We start from the raw sequence: 18,391 nt of genomic DNA, 5'->3' as shown, positions 1-18,391 counted from the left end.
CTCCCAGACTTCAAAAGTGAGCATCACTCCATCAACTTAAGTCACACAGACACATAGTAGACTGTTACCTCAGAACTTATGTTTAACCCTTGAAAGACTGATCTGGCCCACAACAAACTTGAGCAATAGGACTGGGAGGACAAAGTAGTGTTCTATCTGGCAGGGACTGGACTATGAGCTCCTCAGACTCTGGTTCTGTCCTACTCCCTGGCAGGACTTCAAGGCCCCCAGAAATGACCAGTGTTCTCTGTGCTACTACCATTTAGACTATTCATGACTTTCACGTACACAAGAAGGATAGCTCAATAACCAGTATGTTATACTGATTTAATTCAATTCATTCCTTCATAAAACATGTACTTTAGGACTTGTATGCAAAGATTGTGCTACATGGAAGGGGAAAGACATGTATAGCCAGTACAACTACTCTCCAACAACATCCCTCTGTCTCTGGTTCTGTTAAGGCTAATGACCCTCACCCACAAATGTAATTACTTAAAAGTCTCATTCATGCAACAAGAGTCTACTACCTTAAATATACAAGTCCCTCTAGAAGAATTTAGGAGTCTCCTTTAAGATGCTTCTCCTTCAATAAGCTACTTTCACCCTAAATGCCTCTCCTCTTTTTTTTAAGCCCTTACCTTCCACCTTAGAATCAATACTGTGTATCGATTCCAAGGCAAAAGAGTGGTATGGGCGAGGCAATGTGGGTGACTTGCCCAGTATCACACAGCTAGGAAGTGCCTGAGGCCAGATTTGAACCTAGGACCTCCTGTCTCTCAGGTCTGGCTCTCAATCCACTGAGCCACCCAGCAGCCCTTGCCCATCCTCCTTTTTATGCCACCCTACCAAAAGCAAATAGAGGAGCAGATATATATAGTTTGAATTTTCATTCCCTCCCTCAGCCTAATTCAGTAAATGCCTTCATGAGATCAAAACATATCTTTTCCTCTCACCAATGTGACCTGAAGTACTACCTCAAAATGCTTGTTTAACTTTATTTACTAGGAGGGGGGAAAGTTCCAATAATGGTAATTCCTGTGAAGGGGGATCAAGGACTACAGACAGCACATACCAACTGAACCATTACTGTTCCTTTTATTCCTGAATCACAAAGACTCGGTGCTAAAAAAAACCAATAAACTACTTCTGAGGTCAACCTAAGTTAATTCTTTGGCAGCTGGGACTATGACTACTCGTGACTGTAGGTCCCATATATGTCTCAAACTCCTGTCCAATACAAGTCACTATCTTTTCTCCTCAATCTCATTTTTCTTCCAACTTTATTTCTCTCTAGGATGTCTTCCCAGACATTCAGGTTCACAACACTGCTCTTAGTTCAGTTCTCAAATTCCTATTCCTCAAGTCATACCTAATCAGCTACCAAATCTTGTCATTTCCACCAACCCAACCTGTTTCTCATCTATCTCCTTAACCTCAAAGAACAACAATCTTTGAGCATGACTGGAATACTTAAGTTCCTCTGCTTTAAGTGTCTCACTGTTCTAATCCATCTTCTATACATCCCCCAAAGTAGTTTTCCTAAAGTACAATCAACAGGTAATTTATTAAGCACCTATTTCTTGCCAGGCATCGTGCTAAGTCCTAAGGGCAAAATATCTGCACATAAAAGTCTCATTGTTCTACCAAGGGATAGAGCATGTGCATATATATCAATATATACAAAATGAACAAATGGTAATCATATGAAAGAGAAGGCACTAGAAGCTAAAACATTTCAAAAAAGTCTTTTTGTAGAAGATATTTGAAATGTCAAAGAAAAATAGGAGTACCAAGAAGCGGAGGTAAAAAGAGAAGTAAGTACTCTAGGAATAAGAGATAGCCAATACAAAGGCCAGAAAAAGACTGGAGGGTTATGGGTAATATACAGCAAGTGGAGGGGGGAAAGACTAAAAAGACAGAAAAAAGGCCAAGCTGTTAAGTGCTTGAAATACCAAATATAGAAGTTTATATTTGATCCTAGAAGAGATAATAAGCCAATGGAGTTTACTGAAGAGGTGCAGGAGGTAACATGGTCAGACTAGCACTTTAATCACTTTGGTGGTTGTGCAGAGGACAGCCTGGAATGAGAAAAGATTTGATATAGGAAAACTAATATTCCAGACAAGAAGTGTTGAGGACCCAAAATATGGTAGTGATTGTAAATAGAGAAAAGAGAATGTAAAATAAAGAGATTCTCAAAGCTATCAATAAGCAGATGAAAACATGTTCTAAATCTCTATAATTAGAGAGGTGCAAATCAAAACAACTCTGAGGTACCAACTCACACCTAGCAGATTGGCCAAAATGACAGTAAAGGAAAATAATAAATGTTGGGGGGATGTGGCAAAATCGGGACACTAATGCATTGCTGGTGGAGTTGTAAATTGATCCAACCATTCTGGAAGGCAATTTGGAACTATGCCCAAAGGGCTTTAAAAGAATGCCTACCCTTTGATCCAGAAATACCAAAACTACTAAGTTTGTACCCTAAAAGAGATAATAATGAAAACCATTTGTACAAAAATATTCATGGCTGTGCTTTGTGGTGGCAAAAAAATGGAAAATGAGGGGGTGTCCCTTGATTGGGGAATGGCTAAACAAATTGTGGAATGTGATAGTGATGGAATGCTACTGTGCTGTAAGGAATGAAGAACTTGATGATTTCTATATGAACTTGGAGAACCTCCAGGAACTGATGCAGCAAAGTAAAATGAGCAGAGCTAAGAGAACATTATACACAGAAAGTAAAACACTATAACAATGCAATGCAATAGACTTTGCTAATACAAGACAATCCCAAGGGACTTACGAGAAAGAAAGCTATCCACATTGAGAGAAAGAACTGTGGGAGTAGAAACACAAGAAAAACAAATAACATCATTTGTTTGTATGGGTAAATGATTTGGGTGTTTGGTTTTAAAAGATTGCTCTATTGAAAAAATGAATAATATGGAAATAGGTATAATTGATAACATTTTTATAACCCAGTAGAAGTGTTTGTTTGATCCAGGAAGGGGAAGGGTAGAGGGGAGGGAAAGAAAATTTAATATGTAAACACAGGAAAATATTTTTTCATTTACTTAACTAATTCATGGAAAAATACTTAAAAAAAATTTTTTTAATAAAAAACTTTTTTTTAAAATTCTGTGGAGTTTATAGAACCTATACGATTTGGCAAGAGAATGAATATAAGGGGTGAAAATGAGGAAACCAAAACAACATAAAGTTTGTGAACCTGGGTGGTCCTGACAGTAACAGGGAAATTAAAGAAAAGGGTGGTTCTAGGGGGAAATATAACGAGTTCTATTCTGGACATGTCAAGTTTAGGGTATCTCCAGGATATTTAGTTTGAAAGGTCCAACAGGCAGCTTGTAGGTCACAGGACTAGAGACTGAAATGCTTGGTTCTGATATATATATATATATATATATATATATATATATATATATATATATATATATATATATATATATAAGATGATCATATACAGAAATGACCAGGTGAGAGTGTATAGAGAAAAGAGACAAGGGGCCCAGGATGGCCAATACACCCCCCCAATTTAAGGGAGCATGATGTGGATGAAGATCCAACAAGACACAGTGAGAAGGGTTAGTCTGACCAAATGTAGTTTTACAAATTGTGGTCAACAGTGTCAAATGTGGCAGAGAATTAAGACACTAAATTGGATCATTAATAGAAGATTAGAAACTTTAGAGAAAGTAATTTCAACTAAATGACATCATCATAAGCCAGATTAAAAGGGGGTTAGAAAAAGTAAGCAAAGGAAGTGGATGGAGGCACAGAATGTAGACAGCTTTTTCCAAGGATTCTGGCAGAGAAAGAGGAGGGAAAGATATAGGATAGCTAACAGAAGCAACAGATTTTCTAAAGATTGTTTAAAGATAGAGGAAACCACTTAGACATGTCTGAAGGCAGCAGCAAAGGTCAAGCAGAAATAAGGATCAGAAAAAGGTGAAGAATGATGATGACAGGAATCTACTAAAGATAAGATGGGATAAGGGCTCAATTTTGACAAGGAAATCCATCTCTTCCATCAGGATATAGTGAGGCTGAAAGAAAAGAGCAAACGTGACAAGTAACTATCTCATTCCTTTATCCAAGAAACTCCAGTGACTCCCAATTATCTCTAGATTCAAATATCTGTCATTTAAAGTCCTTTAAACACACACATTTCTAGTTCAAAATTAGTAAGACCTTGTTCTATTAAGTATTTTCCCTGTTGATAGCCTAAGGAAAAGGCAACACACAAAGATGCTTCTCAGAACATACCTAAACTCAAGTTAATCAAAAGATCCACAAAAGAGGAAATCATGCCTAGGAAAATCAAGACAGGAAATGAGTTGAAAGAATGCCAAAAGATGATAGAAAAAATGGAAAGGATATGTATGAAAAAAGGGAAAAAATAAAGGTTAACCTTGCAAAAAGCAAAGAAATTCTTATATTTACCAGAGGACAAACAATGCAAATAAAGGAATATACTGGGCACCAAAGTGGCAGGGTACCCACAGATAGCCTCAATCCAGAATATGCCTGATTCAGAATAGTGGTCAAGGTTAACACAAAACTGAGAATGAAATTGATCCCAAATGCTCTCATCCTCACAAACCATCTCAGAAAAATCATAACCCTTCTTAATGTCACCCCTACAAGCTCAAAACTAATTCCTGTGGACTTTATGAGAAAGAATGCTATCCACATCCAGAGAAAGGGAGTAGAAATACAGAAGAAAAACAACTGCTTGATCACATGGGTCGATAGGGATATGATTGGGAATGTAGACTCTAAACGATCACTCTAGTGCAAATACTAATAATTTGGATATAGTTCTTGTTCAATGACACATGCAAAACCCAGTGGAATTGCTCATTGGCTACAGGGGAGTGGAGGGGGGAGGGGAGAACATAATCCATGTAACTATGGAAAAATATTCTAAATCAATTAATTAAATAAACTAAAAAAAAAAACCCTAATTCCTGTGGTTCCTTACTCTCACAGGAAAGGTAGAAGTAGAAAAGTGTTCATTTATTAATCTTTTTTGGGCCTTGTCTTAAAAACAATCAAAAAACTCTCACCGTCAGCACTGTATTTGGAGGTGATGACTCTTCTGTACATACTGACAAAACAGACAAGGAAGGCAGCTGGGATGAGGGGGATAGTGCTGGTGTCTCCTTGCCACTGTCCAAGTTTAAAGCTGAAAGTCCCACCCCAAGGTATCCATTGAGTTCACTAGCATTGTTCTGGGAGCAGGGCTTTAAAGAATTCAAGAAAGTGCCATTGCGGAGGCAGGTGGTGCTGTGAAAAGTGCTTGCGAGTTTTGCTGTCTTCTGCTCACTGTCATCGGAGTCAAGTTTGGGGAAGGAAAGAGACTTGATATTGCTCACAGCAGTGACAGGAGGGAGGGACACTTTGGAAGACAGTGACATCTTTTCACAGTTACCTAACTGTGGTAAAGTAATAAAGCCATTGGGTTTGTGAAGGGGCTTGAAATCCAGTGCAGCCCGTTCCAGAGATGCCAAGACTTCCTGGTCCTGTAACACAGACCCAGACCCTCCTTTGGGCAAGTTATTATCTAGGATCTGGGCCACAATAGGCCCAGTTGTACCAACAAGAATGTTTCTCAGTTCTTCCTTTTCATCAATAGTTTTTAATTCCATGTTATCAAATGGGTCCTCTTCACATTCAAAGTCAGCGGGATTGAAGTCTGCCTTTGTATGGGGGGGGCTGAGAACGTTCTGTTTTATGGCACTGCTGCTGACACGGGTTGGGGTGAGAATATTGTTGTGCTGTAAGCTGGCAAGGATGGGGTTAATGGGAGGTGGCATTGTGGTTGGGCAATGTGTCTTTGAGAAACCCATATTGCTGTCACCCTCTGGGCCACTTTTGGAATTCACTTTGGCTTCTGTTTCTTCAGCCTTTTGCTCAGCTTCCCGTTGAGCTTCTTGGATTTTCTTAAGGTCTTCTGCCCACTCAATTGTTTTTCTTTCCAAGGAAAAGTCATACTGCAAAACATTTATATATAAAATGAGAAAGACATCAAAAGTATATGAATATCATTCTTCCATTCTTTAGACACAGTTTTAACTGACAGCTTTGATACCAACACTCCATCATACACTCTTTCCTTTCATATAGTATGATACCTGGATTGGTGATGTAAAAAGCAAGATTAGTTTCTTTCCTATATACAAACAGATTATGACATCAAATTCTTTTATATTACTTGACCAAATAAATTTTTGTATTCCTTCCAGAAAATCCTACTATAAACAAGAACTCTACTGTCATTATCATATACCATAAAATTGATCTTACTGTTACCCAAAACACTGTGCCTGTTCACAATATTTCCCCTGAATGAAACAAACTCCACATTTCTTTCCTGTCCTTTGAGGCCTGGATCAGGTTTAACACACGTCTTCCATAATAAAGCCTTCCAAACTACCCTAACTCCTATGTATAATCATCTCCTTCTTTGAACCTATTGTCTGTATCACTTATCTGACACTTAACACATGCAGTTTTAGACTGCTACTTGCTTTTTTGTATACATAACTCAGAATGGGGCAGGGGAAAGAGTGTTGAACTAGAGTCAAAAGACCAGTGTTTGAATGTACTACTTCCTACAGATGTGACCTTGGTCAAGACACCTAATATCCAATAAAATCAAGGATCTCTTAATCTCTTTTAGGTCTAAGTGTATAATTTCTAAGTCTTGTACCTCCTACTAGAATTGAAGCTCTTCAAGAGTACAAACTGTAATTTGTTTCCTAGTATCCCCAATATCTGTCAGATAATACATGGTCAACAAAATAAAGAGTATCTACTGATGATGCTAATCAGTTCACCTTTTATAAATAGAGATCTACTTTTACTTTTAAAAAAATTAATGTATACAGATCAGAATTTAAAAACAAACTTAAAAGTAATTGTTCATATCACAAATGGACTTATTTCAGGGTTCTCTTCAACATAAAGGTCTACTAGTGTATTTTAAATGATTTGTGTTGCAAAGATTAAATTCACAAATGATTTTTCAAGAAAACATATTATGTGAACTGGCAGAATTCCAAATGAACTGGAACGACCTCCAAGAATTGATCAGAGTGAAGGGAGCAAAACCAAGAGAACCTTGTACACAGAGAGGGATACACTGTGACACAATTGAATGTAATGGACTTTTCTACTAGGAGCAGTGCAATGATCCAGGGCAATTCTGAGAGATTTATGAGAAAGAACACTATCCACATTCAGAGAAAGAACTGTGGGAGTAGAAACAAGAAAAGCATGATTGATCACATGGGTCGCTGTGAGACATGACTGGGGATATAGACTCTAAATGATCACTCTAGTGCAAATATTAAATATATGAAAATAGTTCTTGATCAGTGGCACATGTGAAACCCAGTGGAATTGCTCATTGGCTACAGGAGGGGGTGGGAGGAGGGGAGGGAAAGAACATGATTCATCTAACCATGGGAAAATACCCAATTAATTAAATAAACTTAAATAACATTTAAAAACATTATGTTAAGAGGTTTACCTTGAATAATATATAATAAAAGTCATTAATATCCTTGGTAAAACCAAGATTAGGCAAATGATTTGTGTCCACTACTGATATATCTTTTAAGATTAAAAGGGAAAAGGAAAACAGAAAGACAATATATGGCCTAAGGAAATGAAAGAGATTAAGGGATGGTCTCCTGGAATACTGGAACAAAGGACTAGAGTAACAGAGAACTGAACTGGTTCCTATGCTGAGTCTAGTATGAATTACCCCATCTTGACTTTTTCAGCTCTGAGAAAAGCTTGTACATAGATGGAAGATATATTCCCAAAACAATAAAGTCTTTTATCTTGAGAAGAATCCTAAAACCCTAGCTGAAGAAATATATTTGACTTTATATATATTCATGATCCATATTACTGGTAGAATTAAAATTAGGTTTTAGATCTCTACTCACTGAAACGTGGCAGGCAAGTTGAATATTTTAAACACAATGACCTATTCTAAAAAGTGCAGGCTCTCTATGAAATATAAAATAAATATTAAAACTAATGCTTCTTGGAAGCAATTTTGAACTTTGCAAGCAAAAATGACTAAAATGTCTATACCTTTTGACCCAGAAATTGCACTAATAGGTTATACCCCCAGGAGAACATTTTTACATTGTATTGTCCCTATACACAAAAATGGGGCAGCTAGGAGATGGAGTGGATGTAATACTGCACCGTTAGATTTATCTAGGCAAGTCATTTAACCCTGTTTGCCTAAGTTTCCTCAATCTGTAAAATGAGCTGTAAAATGAAGGAAATGGCAAATTACTCCAGAATCTCTGCCAAGAAAACCCCAAATGGCACAAAGACTCAAATATGACTATAATAACCAAACAACAACAAAAACACTAAAATATTGATAGCAGTACTTGATGAGGTAGCAAAGAATGGGATCTTAAGACTACTGTACAATGCTATAAAATAATGTACAGTGAGTTTTATTTGTTGTACTTAATGTTGGTAATGTCTTCCTATGTGCTTACTTTGTTAAACTCTATTATATGTATATATGTTCAAGAAAATAATGTTATATTTGGAGTCAGTAGGTGTTCCCTTTTAGCCATCCATGGTGGATCTTGGATATCCCCCAAGGATTTGAAGGTCCTACTGTACATTAATATAATGAAATATTACTATGCTGCAAGAAATAATATACTACTATGCTGATCTGATATATAGCAAAATGAACTAGAGTCAAGAAAATAATACACAAAATTATTATAGTAATGTAAACAGAAGGACAAGTATAAAACAATCAAAAGAGAATGCTGCAAAATTACAAAAAAATAAGCATGACTCCAAAGAAACGCCATAAGATGACAACCACCCCAATTCCTTGTATAGGTAGGAGGCTCCATGGATATAAATGCGTTCCACATATTTTCTGCCTTTTGAAGTACTGATCACTTTTATGAGTTTTTTCTCTTTTGTTTTTCTTTGCAATTAAAAAAAATCCTTGCCAACTGTCTCAGAATGAATACTAAATACTGCTTTCTAAAGCAGAAGAAGATCAGTAAGGGCTAAGCAACTGGGATTAAATGACTTGCCCAGGATCACACAGCTAGAAAGTATCTGAGGCCACATTTGAACTCAAGACTTCCTATCTCCAGGCCTGACTATTTACTGAGCCATCTAGCTTCCCCTTTATAAATTATTTTTAACCTAGGAAGTAAATGGGAAGGGTTGGGGTTACTTTTTTAAAGAAATAATTTTTTTAACTCAGCCTTCATTCATTTTCAGCAGAAAATAATCTGCCAGCACAAGTTTCTTAATGTAGGTAATCTATGCACAGGGAAGTGACCCTGGAAAAATCCATGCTTAAGGAGAGACTCATGACACAGGAAGATCTAAAAAGATGAAAATACTTTCTAGGAAAACTACTGAATGACCCCAAAGTCTAAAGCCTCATCACTCCAATATGCAATAAATATATATCACAGTCCAAAGGCAATGAATTCAAATTAAGCAAGTTTGTAGTCACCTCCCCAAAAATGTAAATTCCCAAACTATCTTGCTATGCATCAGAAGTACAATAGTTTCTTTTCCTTTTAATTAATGAAAGTAAGTAAAAATATTCTGTCACTTTACTGAAACTCAGTTAGGGAGAAAATAAAATATAGTAATTTAGTTTCTATTCCTCCCCTCTCCCACAAACCCAAAATGGCAAAAAAAAAAAAAATCTATGCAAGATAGGCAACATTACTTTTCTCCTGAAAATAAATGAACACAGATATTAAGTCAAACAGAAAATTGGTGTGGAAAACTAGGTAACTTTCAAATTTCAGGATGTAGCCTCCTGTGGGGCAGGTGCTCTGTGTCTATTACAGTTAGTTTTGTCTCTTTATATAGGAAGATAACATTACTGACCCACAATCATCAAGGGACATGGTTCTGAAGTGCTTTCCCTTTAGTGAGGATTGGTTGCACTGATGTTTCCCTCTTGTTCCAGGCAGGGTAAGCTTACTATCTGTAGCCAAAAAACAGAGTAAAGCTAACTAGTATGTACATGAATTGAATAATCATGTCCTCATTAGCACCATGGCCTAATCCCAAGAGCTAACCAACTATATTTTGATAAAATAAATGAAGCACCATATCATGCACTTAAGTACAAAGCTAAGTACTACAACTACTACATGATGACTGAAAAACCACTGGATCAGGCTTGTAATTTTCTTCTTAAGTTAAATTAGTTAACAAAATAACTGGTTTTATGGTTGTGTCTAGTATATTTAGTAAACATTTGTAGCTCTGCTACTAATTAAAAAGTGGCTATGCAACTCTAAGGGCAATTTGTTTTGTAGATAAATACTTATTTCTGTATTAAGTTGTCTTCTCCAATAGAATATAAGCTCCTTGAGGGCAGGGACTGTTTCATTTTTGATTGTTACCCCAGTTCCAAGCATAGGGCTTACTACATATAGCTGAGTAATGAAAGTTTGTTGATTGACAAATAAAGGGAATTTTCATTTTAATCTTAAATCTATAAAATACTGAACAAATGAGATGATAAAGGTCTATCACTGAGAAAATTTTATAAGGTAAATTTACTTCCTTTCTGATTCCTAAAACCTATGCCTCAAAGAGAAACCAAAGGGAACTGAAAAACTCTTATCTCAGAGTCATTGCTCAACTCTACCAATGAGACCATTTACTATTATTAAGCTTTAGTTAGTAATAATGAAATGAAAGAGGCCTATCTTACAGAAAAAGTATCATGGTACCAAGATTAACAAATGAAAACTCTTTTATAATAAAGTTATTGCTTCCAAAATAAATTAAAAACGCATGTGTACACAGACACATATGCACAGTCTCATAAATGAGAGGAGAAAATAGATGGTCAATATCGGTATTTAACCTCTTTAAGTAGCAGTTTATAAAATTTAACTGAAAGGCTGCTAAAATAGTTTTTAAGAACATAGATTAATGGGAACATGGACCTGAAAAGGACTTTAGAGAAGACTTGCCTGCTTCATTTTACAAATAAGGAAACTTTGACTCAGAAATGCAGGAAATAACTTGCTCAAGATCACATAGATAATTTGAACACAGTTAACAAGATCATAGCCCTACAGCTAAAAGGGATCTCAAAGACTATCATTTTGCAGAAAAGAACACAAAAGTCGAAAGTCTATGAAGGTCAAATGACTTGCCCAAAGTTACCCAGGAAGTAAACATCAGAGATGGGATTTAGATGGAAGAACTCAAGCCTCTTTCCACCATACTATGTCATTGACATTCACTATCCAACACTTTCTTGCTATTTGACATGAGCATTTTTACATTTTTATACCATCTCAGGCTTCAATGGCAAGGAAGCTGAGAAATTTGTTTTCTGCCTCCACCTGCCTTCAACCACAAGTAGAGTAGTTAAATCTTAGGCAATGTGTCTATCTCAAAAGTAGCCTGACTGGGGGCAGCTGGGTAGTTCAGTGGATTGAGAGCCAGGTCTAGAGACAGGAGATCCTAGGTTCAAATCTGGCCTCAGACACTTCCTAGCTATGTGACCCTGGGCAAGTTACTTAACCCCCATAACACTCTTCTGCCTTGGAATCAATATATATAGTATTGATCCCAAACTGGAAGGTAAGGGTTTTTAAATTAAAAAAAAAAGTAGCTTGACTACATAATACAAAAAAGGAGATGTGAAGTAAACACTCTGGAATGTTACTACTAATATATTTTACTCAAAGGAAAAGTTCTGTTATGGTTTGGGTGTTTTTTGGCTTAAATTTCAAATATCATACTGAGATATATTATACTCTTGTTCAAACTTCTAGAATTGTGCAGAACTGCCTTCCACATCAACTTCTCCCAAACTGGCACTATTTTCTTACTTCTAACATAGTTCTTATCTTTACTCTATATACCTTTTAAAATGTTGTTCTTTCCTCCCTGTCCCTCTCTAAAACCTCACTTCTTTATAGGTTAAGATTTGAACTTTGATCCTCCGACTATTTATCTATTATAATACGATGGTACTCTCTATAGTAATATGTACATAAACAGGGATGATGGTACAAATATCAAAGCTTTTTTTTAATTATAGGAAAAGGGGGCAGCTGGGTGGCTCAGTGGATTGAGAGCCAGGCCCAGAGATAAGAGGTCCTGGGTTCAAATCTGGCCTCAGATACTTCCTAGCTGTGTGACCCTGGGCAAGTCACATAACCCCCATTGCCTAGCCCTTACCACTCTTCTGCCTTGGAGCCAATACACAGTATTGATTCTAAGACGGAAAGTAAGGGTTTCTAATAATAATAATAATTATAATTAATTAAATTATAGGAAAAGCACTGGCCTACAAGTTAGAACATTTAAGTTCCAGTCTTTATTCTATTATTCATATAACCTTAAGCAATTAACATATCAATGAATTTTTCATAAATATCTTCCAGCTGGAATTGGTAGCCTCAGATGAATCTAAAGCAAACCATATTATAGGCACATACTTCTCAATAGAATGACTAGCTCAGATTCAAATCTAGGCTATATAGAATAATAAAAATAATTTATTTGTAAAGCATATGATGATTATAAACACATTTTCTTTTGTGAGCCTCATAACTACCTTAGGAGAAAGGATGCACAAGTATTACTATCAACATTTTATAAAACTAAGTTTTAAAGAGAAATTAAAATTATTTGCCTGAGGCCACCTAAACTTTACCAGTGGTAAAGTTAGGATTTATTATTAAGGACACTTGGATAAAGATAGGGAAAATGCAGACTGAAAGAGGTAAGGTGTATTGTATAATCCTCCAAATCAACTGTAGGATCCAGTAGCTATTTCTTGAAACTTAGAAAAATTATAAAGAGCTGAATTTAACTCAAAGCTAGAAAGTACTTACGATTATGGCAGAAATAAATAAAAATTTCCCATTTTGTCATATAATATTAAAAAGTTTAAATCCTGAAACCCAGCAACAAAATGTACAAAAAAGAAATACTTACTTGTGTTTCCCTGACAGCTTGTAAACTATCAGGCAAGGAGAATCCAATAGGCAGACCAACTTTAGCTGGTGTTTTGAATTTGTCTCCTATCTTAAATGGGACATCATCAAGGTAACTGAAAGTCCCTACAATGAAAAATTAAGTAAAAAAATTAATTCATTTCTTCTGCCATTATCTCATCTGTGCTAATCAAAAGCAAATTAATTCTTGATCATTCAAAGATTATTTGTGACAAGAAGCTACATTTTAAAGGGCTTATCTACCATTTATTTTAATATCTCCTTGACTGACTGCTCCCTCTGTTCCTAAATTCTAAGCAAAGCAGGAGACAAAGGTTTTCTCAAAATTCCAAATTATATCTGTATCTAATCAATAGAGGTCTAATCTTCAACAGGTATTGGACTCACAAAAGAAAATCCTCTAACTAAAGGCTATACCTTTCTAGTTGAAATCAAGTTTATACAACAACAACAAAAAAAAAATCAGAAAAGATACCATATTTTATTTCTGGTACAAATGTAGATTTTTCAAAAGGTAAAGTAAGTTATAAGAAGGGAAAGATAAAGCAAAATCATTGAAATAAATGCAAAATTGTGGAAGATATTCGGTTTCACTGAACTCATTATAGACTATTATTCAGGGTTTGTTTTGGTTGCTGATGACTGTAAGTTAAACTATACCACATTTTGTACCTGACCTGCTAATTTCAAAGGCTGGGGGGGGGGGGGGGGGGGGGGCCTAAAAACATTTTCATTATCTCCTGATAGTAAGAAGTAAATTGTTAAATAAGACCAAATAGAATCTTCAAGGTCTAAACTAAATACCACAGCCAATTTTTTTAGGGTCAGATTAGTGAAAGTTTGCCTACTAACAAAAAAATATTAATGTAGTGGCTGAAAAACAGTTTAGTTATCCACTGCTATTGAGAAATTATTCCAGCTGAGTCATGGGTAAGAAGATCTAAAAGTTGTAAATCACTGTGCTTCTTATAGACCATTTTACCTGAATGGTCTAAACTAAATCATGGTCATTTTTTGTTGAAAAATATTTTAGTTATAGGCTGCTAGTAAAAAGTTATGTTGAATATTCATAGCTGTACTCTTTGTGGTGGCCAAAAATTGGAAAATTAAGGGATGCCCTTCAATTGGGGAATGGCTGAACAAATTGTGGTATATGTTGATGATGGAATGCTATTGTGCTAAAAGGAATAATAAAGTGGAAGAGTTCCATGGAGACTGGAACAACCTCCAGGAGGTGATGCAGAGCTAAAGGAGCAGAACCAGGAAAACATTGTACACAGAGACTGATACATTGTGGTACAATCAAAGGTAATGGACTTCTCCATTGGTGTCAATGCAATGTCCCTGAACAATCTGCAGGGATCTAAAAAACACTATCCACAAGCAGAAGATAAACTGTGGGAGTAAAAATACCGATGTAAAGCAACTGCTTGATTACAGGGGTGGAGGGGATATGACTGAGGAGAGACTCTAAATGAACACTCTAATGCAAATACCAACAACATGGAAATGGGTTTGAATCAAGAACACATGTGATACCCAGTGGAATCACGCGTCAGCTATGGGAGGGGTGGTGGGAGGGAGGGGAGGGAAGAAAAGAAAATGATCTTTGTTTCCAATGAATAATGTTTGGAAATGACCAAATAAAATTAAAAATAAATAAAAATAATGAATGAATGAATGAATGAATGAATGAATGAATGAATAAAAAGTTGTGTTGTTCCCTCTGAATGTTAGGAGGGAGGGAAGATGGTAAAGAATGTACTGAACAAGGAATAAGTGTGTATGTGTGTGTTTTCATATTCCAGTACACAATGATCCCATCCTTCCCTGAATTTCTACTAAAGAATTTGTACTATACAGCGTAGCATTTTCTTATAATACTTTGCATTGTTTACTACTTAATAAGTGCAAGTTGTTTCCCTAATTGGCCATATTCTTTTTGCTGTTTTGTATTTCCTGGCACAATTTTTTAAAAAAACTTTTTGGGCTGAGTGAATTTGTTCAGGTGCCAAGTCCATTAAGGATTTTTATCATCAAGCATTGGTACTGGTCCAGTGTTTCCCCATATTGCAATAATTTAGGGTACAACCTAAATCATCAATACATTTTACATACAAAAGGTCACAGAAGCACAAACTTCTTGGAAATAACACCCAAAAAAGAAGCAGTCTAGTATTTCCTTTACTAATTTTTAAATTTCAACTAAAATATTCTAGGAATTTATTTTTCTAACTTAATAAAAAGAACTGAATAGGTTACAGTGTCTGCTGGTCATCCATCTGAATATTCATTCTGATAATAGAGTGGTATAAGAAACTGGGTATAAAAAAATCTGAGCTAGGAATTTCCTATTTTTGCCTAAAATCATTTCTCTAAGAGCCTTTCTTAGGATTTGTCTCTTTCCTGATTAAAAAAAAAAGGCAAACTGGGCAGTGGCAAAATTACAGCTAAGATTTACATTTTGAAAGTATCTACCTAACTGAAGTTTTCTTTGTTTCCTACAGCATTTAAACAGATTGTAGAGGAATGAGACTTATTAATGAGATGCCACAGAGCAATGTGATATAGTGGAAAGACACTAGAACCAAAAGACCTGGTTTAAATTCCAAATATGCTACCTACTTACTATCCACTTGATTTGAATCTTTTTTTTTTTAACCCTTTATCTTCTATCTCAGAATCAATACTGTATATTAGTTCTAAGGCAGAAAAATGGTAAGGGCTAGGCAATTGGGGGCAGGGGTGACTTGCTCAGGGTCACACAGCTAGGAAGTGTCTGAGATCAGATTTGAACCTAGGACCTCTCATCTCTAGGCCTGGCTCTGAATCCAATGAGCCACCTCAGCTGTCTCTATCAAGTTGAATCTTGAGCAAAATAAATTACTTCTAGTTTTCCCTTCCTGAGGTTCACAATTGAGGTCCAAAGTTATGTAGTTATATTCTGAAGCACATAATTTAAGATTATTTGTATAACTATGGGTACTTTAGCCTCTTGGATAGTTTTCCTCATATCAAAAATGATGGGGGTTAAACTAATATGGTTATTTCAAGCTCTGACTAATTTTTAAGAGATTAAGACCCACCAATCAAGACACTTTCTTAAATCTATAAACCAGATGCCACCTGCAAAAGTGTGTGTGTGTGGGGGGGGGGCATTAAATCATGTTAAATGAGCAATTAATGATTAATAAGGGGGAAATCACAATACACATGAAAACAGCTCCCAGTAGGCAATTGGTATAGTATGTCAATTGAAAAGGGGTTTTTAATTACATACAAATTTTTAAACTATTTAGATTTCAGGACATATTTCTCTCAAGTTATAAAAATGAATTTTCAATTATGTAAATGCTGGGCATAAGGTAGTACAATAAAAAGCCAAGTATTTTTTCCAACCAGAAAAACCAGCATTTCTGACAGCAATCCCCCATTACAAATATTCACTCTATTAACCTGAAGAATTTCATTAAAAGTCAGCATTACTCCAAAAGAGGACAAATAAAAATGCAAAGCCAAGGTTGCATCTGGTGATAACCCCTCAAAATTTTGTAAAATTAAGAAAGCAAAAAGCTTTGGAAGCCCATGACACTAAAATGGTTCTGAAAAGCAAGGGGATTTTTTTTTTTAAGGATTTGCCATCTCCTATCTCCATGCCTTTGCACTGGCTAGCCCCCATATGTAATAGAGAGGGAATCTGCTCCCTTCTTATCCCTATATCTCAAAATCCCTTTCTTCTCTTAAAATAAAGTTCCACTTTCTAAATTTAGCCTTTCTTGATTTCCTCCCAACTGTTGGGTCTTACTCTCCCCCATTACTTCATATTTAATTATCTTGTATTTATTATGTATATATTTATACATGGTATAACTTGTTTCCCTTGAAAATAGATTGTTTTAAGTGGATCTCATTGCCTATAGCACTACATGCTTTTAAAATGCTTGCTGATTTCCAAGAAAGCTTGGAAAGGTTACCTAGAAAATCTCAAGTTACGCCTCTGGATTGCTTAAACTGACAAAATAAAAGCAGAATGTGGATTATTTTCTCTTAGCTCTCCTCTTTTATTTTCTCTACAGTTTCAATGAGATGAAAGCACCAAATTGTAAAACCTAGCTTCTGGTCTTTTTGAAGGGTACAAGTTCAAAGTTTTTACATTTACTAGGTTATCTTTCTTTACTCCTTTTCCTTTTTCTATCATCCATCATGTAAAATGGAGATTTGAACCCCAGACTTCAATTCCCAGAAGTCCTTGGTAGTTCCCAGAATTCCCTATAATATCCCCCTGACTCCTCACCTGAGTGAGAGAACACAATTTGTATTTAAACTGACTCTCCACCTACTTCGCCCCTCTCCCTGCTTCTGCTTCTAAGCACACGTGTCTCTCAAGATGTAGTAAGTGAAATTGAATGGGATTTTCAGCCCTCCTAGACACGTGATTTTCTTATTTTGTATCTTCTTTATTTCTTAATCTTTAAGAAATCTCACAAAAATATAATACTTTTGGCAGAGAAACTAAATTTAACTGTTACAATCATTACTCTTTTTTAAGGTTTGATTGACCTAGGCTCAAGTATCCTAGCTAAGAGATCCAAAGGCAATTTCAAATATCTACTTATCATTCTTTCTCTAGGCCTGACTTAACATTTACTTTTCAACCTCACTATAGTAATTCACAGAGCAAAAAAATTTTTTTAATAGTAGGGGGTTACAAGTACACCAACCTATTCATTTTAAAAATGGCATAAGGCAAATTAAATGGCTTGCCCCAAATCACACAATATCCAGGTCCTCAACTCCAAATCCAGTACTCTTTCCAGCACTACATACTTTTTTCCTATGGAAAGTATATTCCTATTCCTAGACAACTTTATTCCCATCATAGAGGATAGCAAAATTGTCTCTACTGCTTTTCAAGTTTTAAGTCTTCCCCTTAAAAGCTGTATAATGTTAAGCAAATACTTTGTAGCACGCTTAAAGCCCAGGCTCCTTATCTATAAAATGGGATTAATAAAAAAATAATAAAAATATATTACCTTCCTCACAGGTTTAGTGAGGATTAAATACTTATATATAAAGCTCTCTGTAAATCATATAAGTTTAGAAGCTACTGTCATCATTATTAGCCATAATTAAGTAAACCAATGGGCAAAACACTAAGATACAAACTGGTTAGTATGTTTCTATATAATTCTTTTGACATTTATTTAGCATAATTAGATAACCATTATTAATTTAATCATTATTAAATCAATTTAATTATTTTATTAACTTTTTTAAATTTATTACTTTGCTATATCAAGAGATATGGCCCTGGAGTTAGGAAGACTAAATCCTCA

The 18,391-nt window shown here is 35.6% G+C and overlaps 1 protein-coding gene across 4 annotated transcripts in view; it reads right to left on the bottom strand.

Annotated features, from left to right (window-relative positions):
- UBAP1 (ubiquitin associated protein 1) overlaps nt 1–18,391 on the bottom strand; it is a 71,807-nt gene that overhangs the window by 10,653 nt on the left and 42,763 nt on the right. For 3 of the 4 annotated variants that reach the window (XM_056805988.1, XM_056805987.1, XM_056805989.1), the window contains 2 exons: nt 13,036–13,160; nt 5,097–6,023 (listed from right to left, as the gene is read on the bottom strand). In XM_056805988.1, coding sequence (XP_056661966.1) covers nt 5,097–6,023; nt 13,036–13,160 — 1,052 coding nt within the window. Of the gene's footprint in view, nt 1–5,096; nt 6,024–9,948; nt 10,049–13,035; nt 13,161–18,391 lie in introns of those variants that run through there. The other variant, XM_056805990.1, reaches the window with a different exon arrangement.

The sequence above is a fragment of the Monodelphis domestica genome, chromosome 7, assembly GCF_027887165.1.
Source record: "Monodelphis domestica isolate mMonDom1 chromosome 7, mMonDom1.pri, whole genome shotgun sequence".
In the NCBI taxonomy this organism is placed as follows: Eukaryota; Metazoa; Chordata; class Mammalia; order Didelphimorphia; family Didelphidae; genus Monodelphis; species Monodelphis domestica.
Note: the sequence above shows the minus strand (reverse complement) of the source record. Positions and strands in the feature narration are given on the sequence as shown.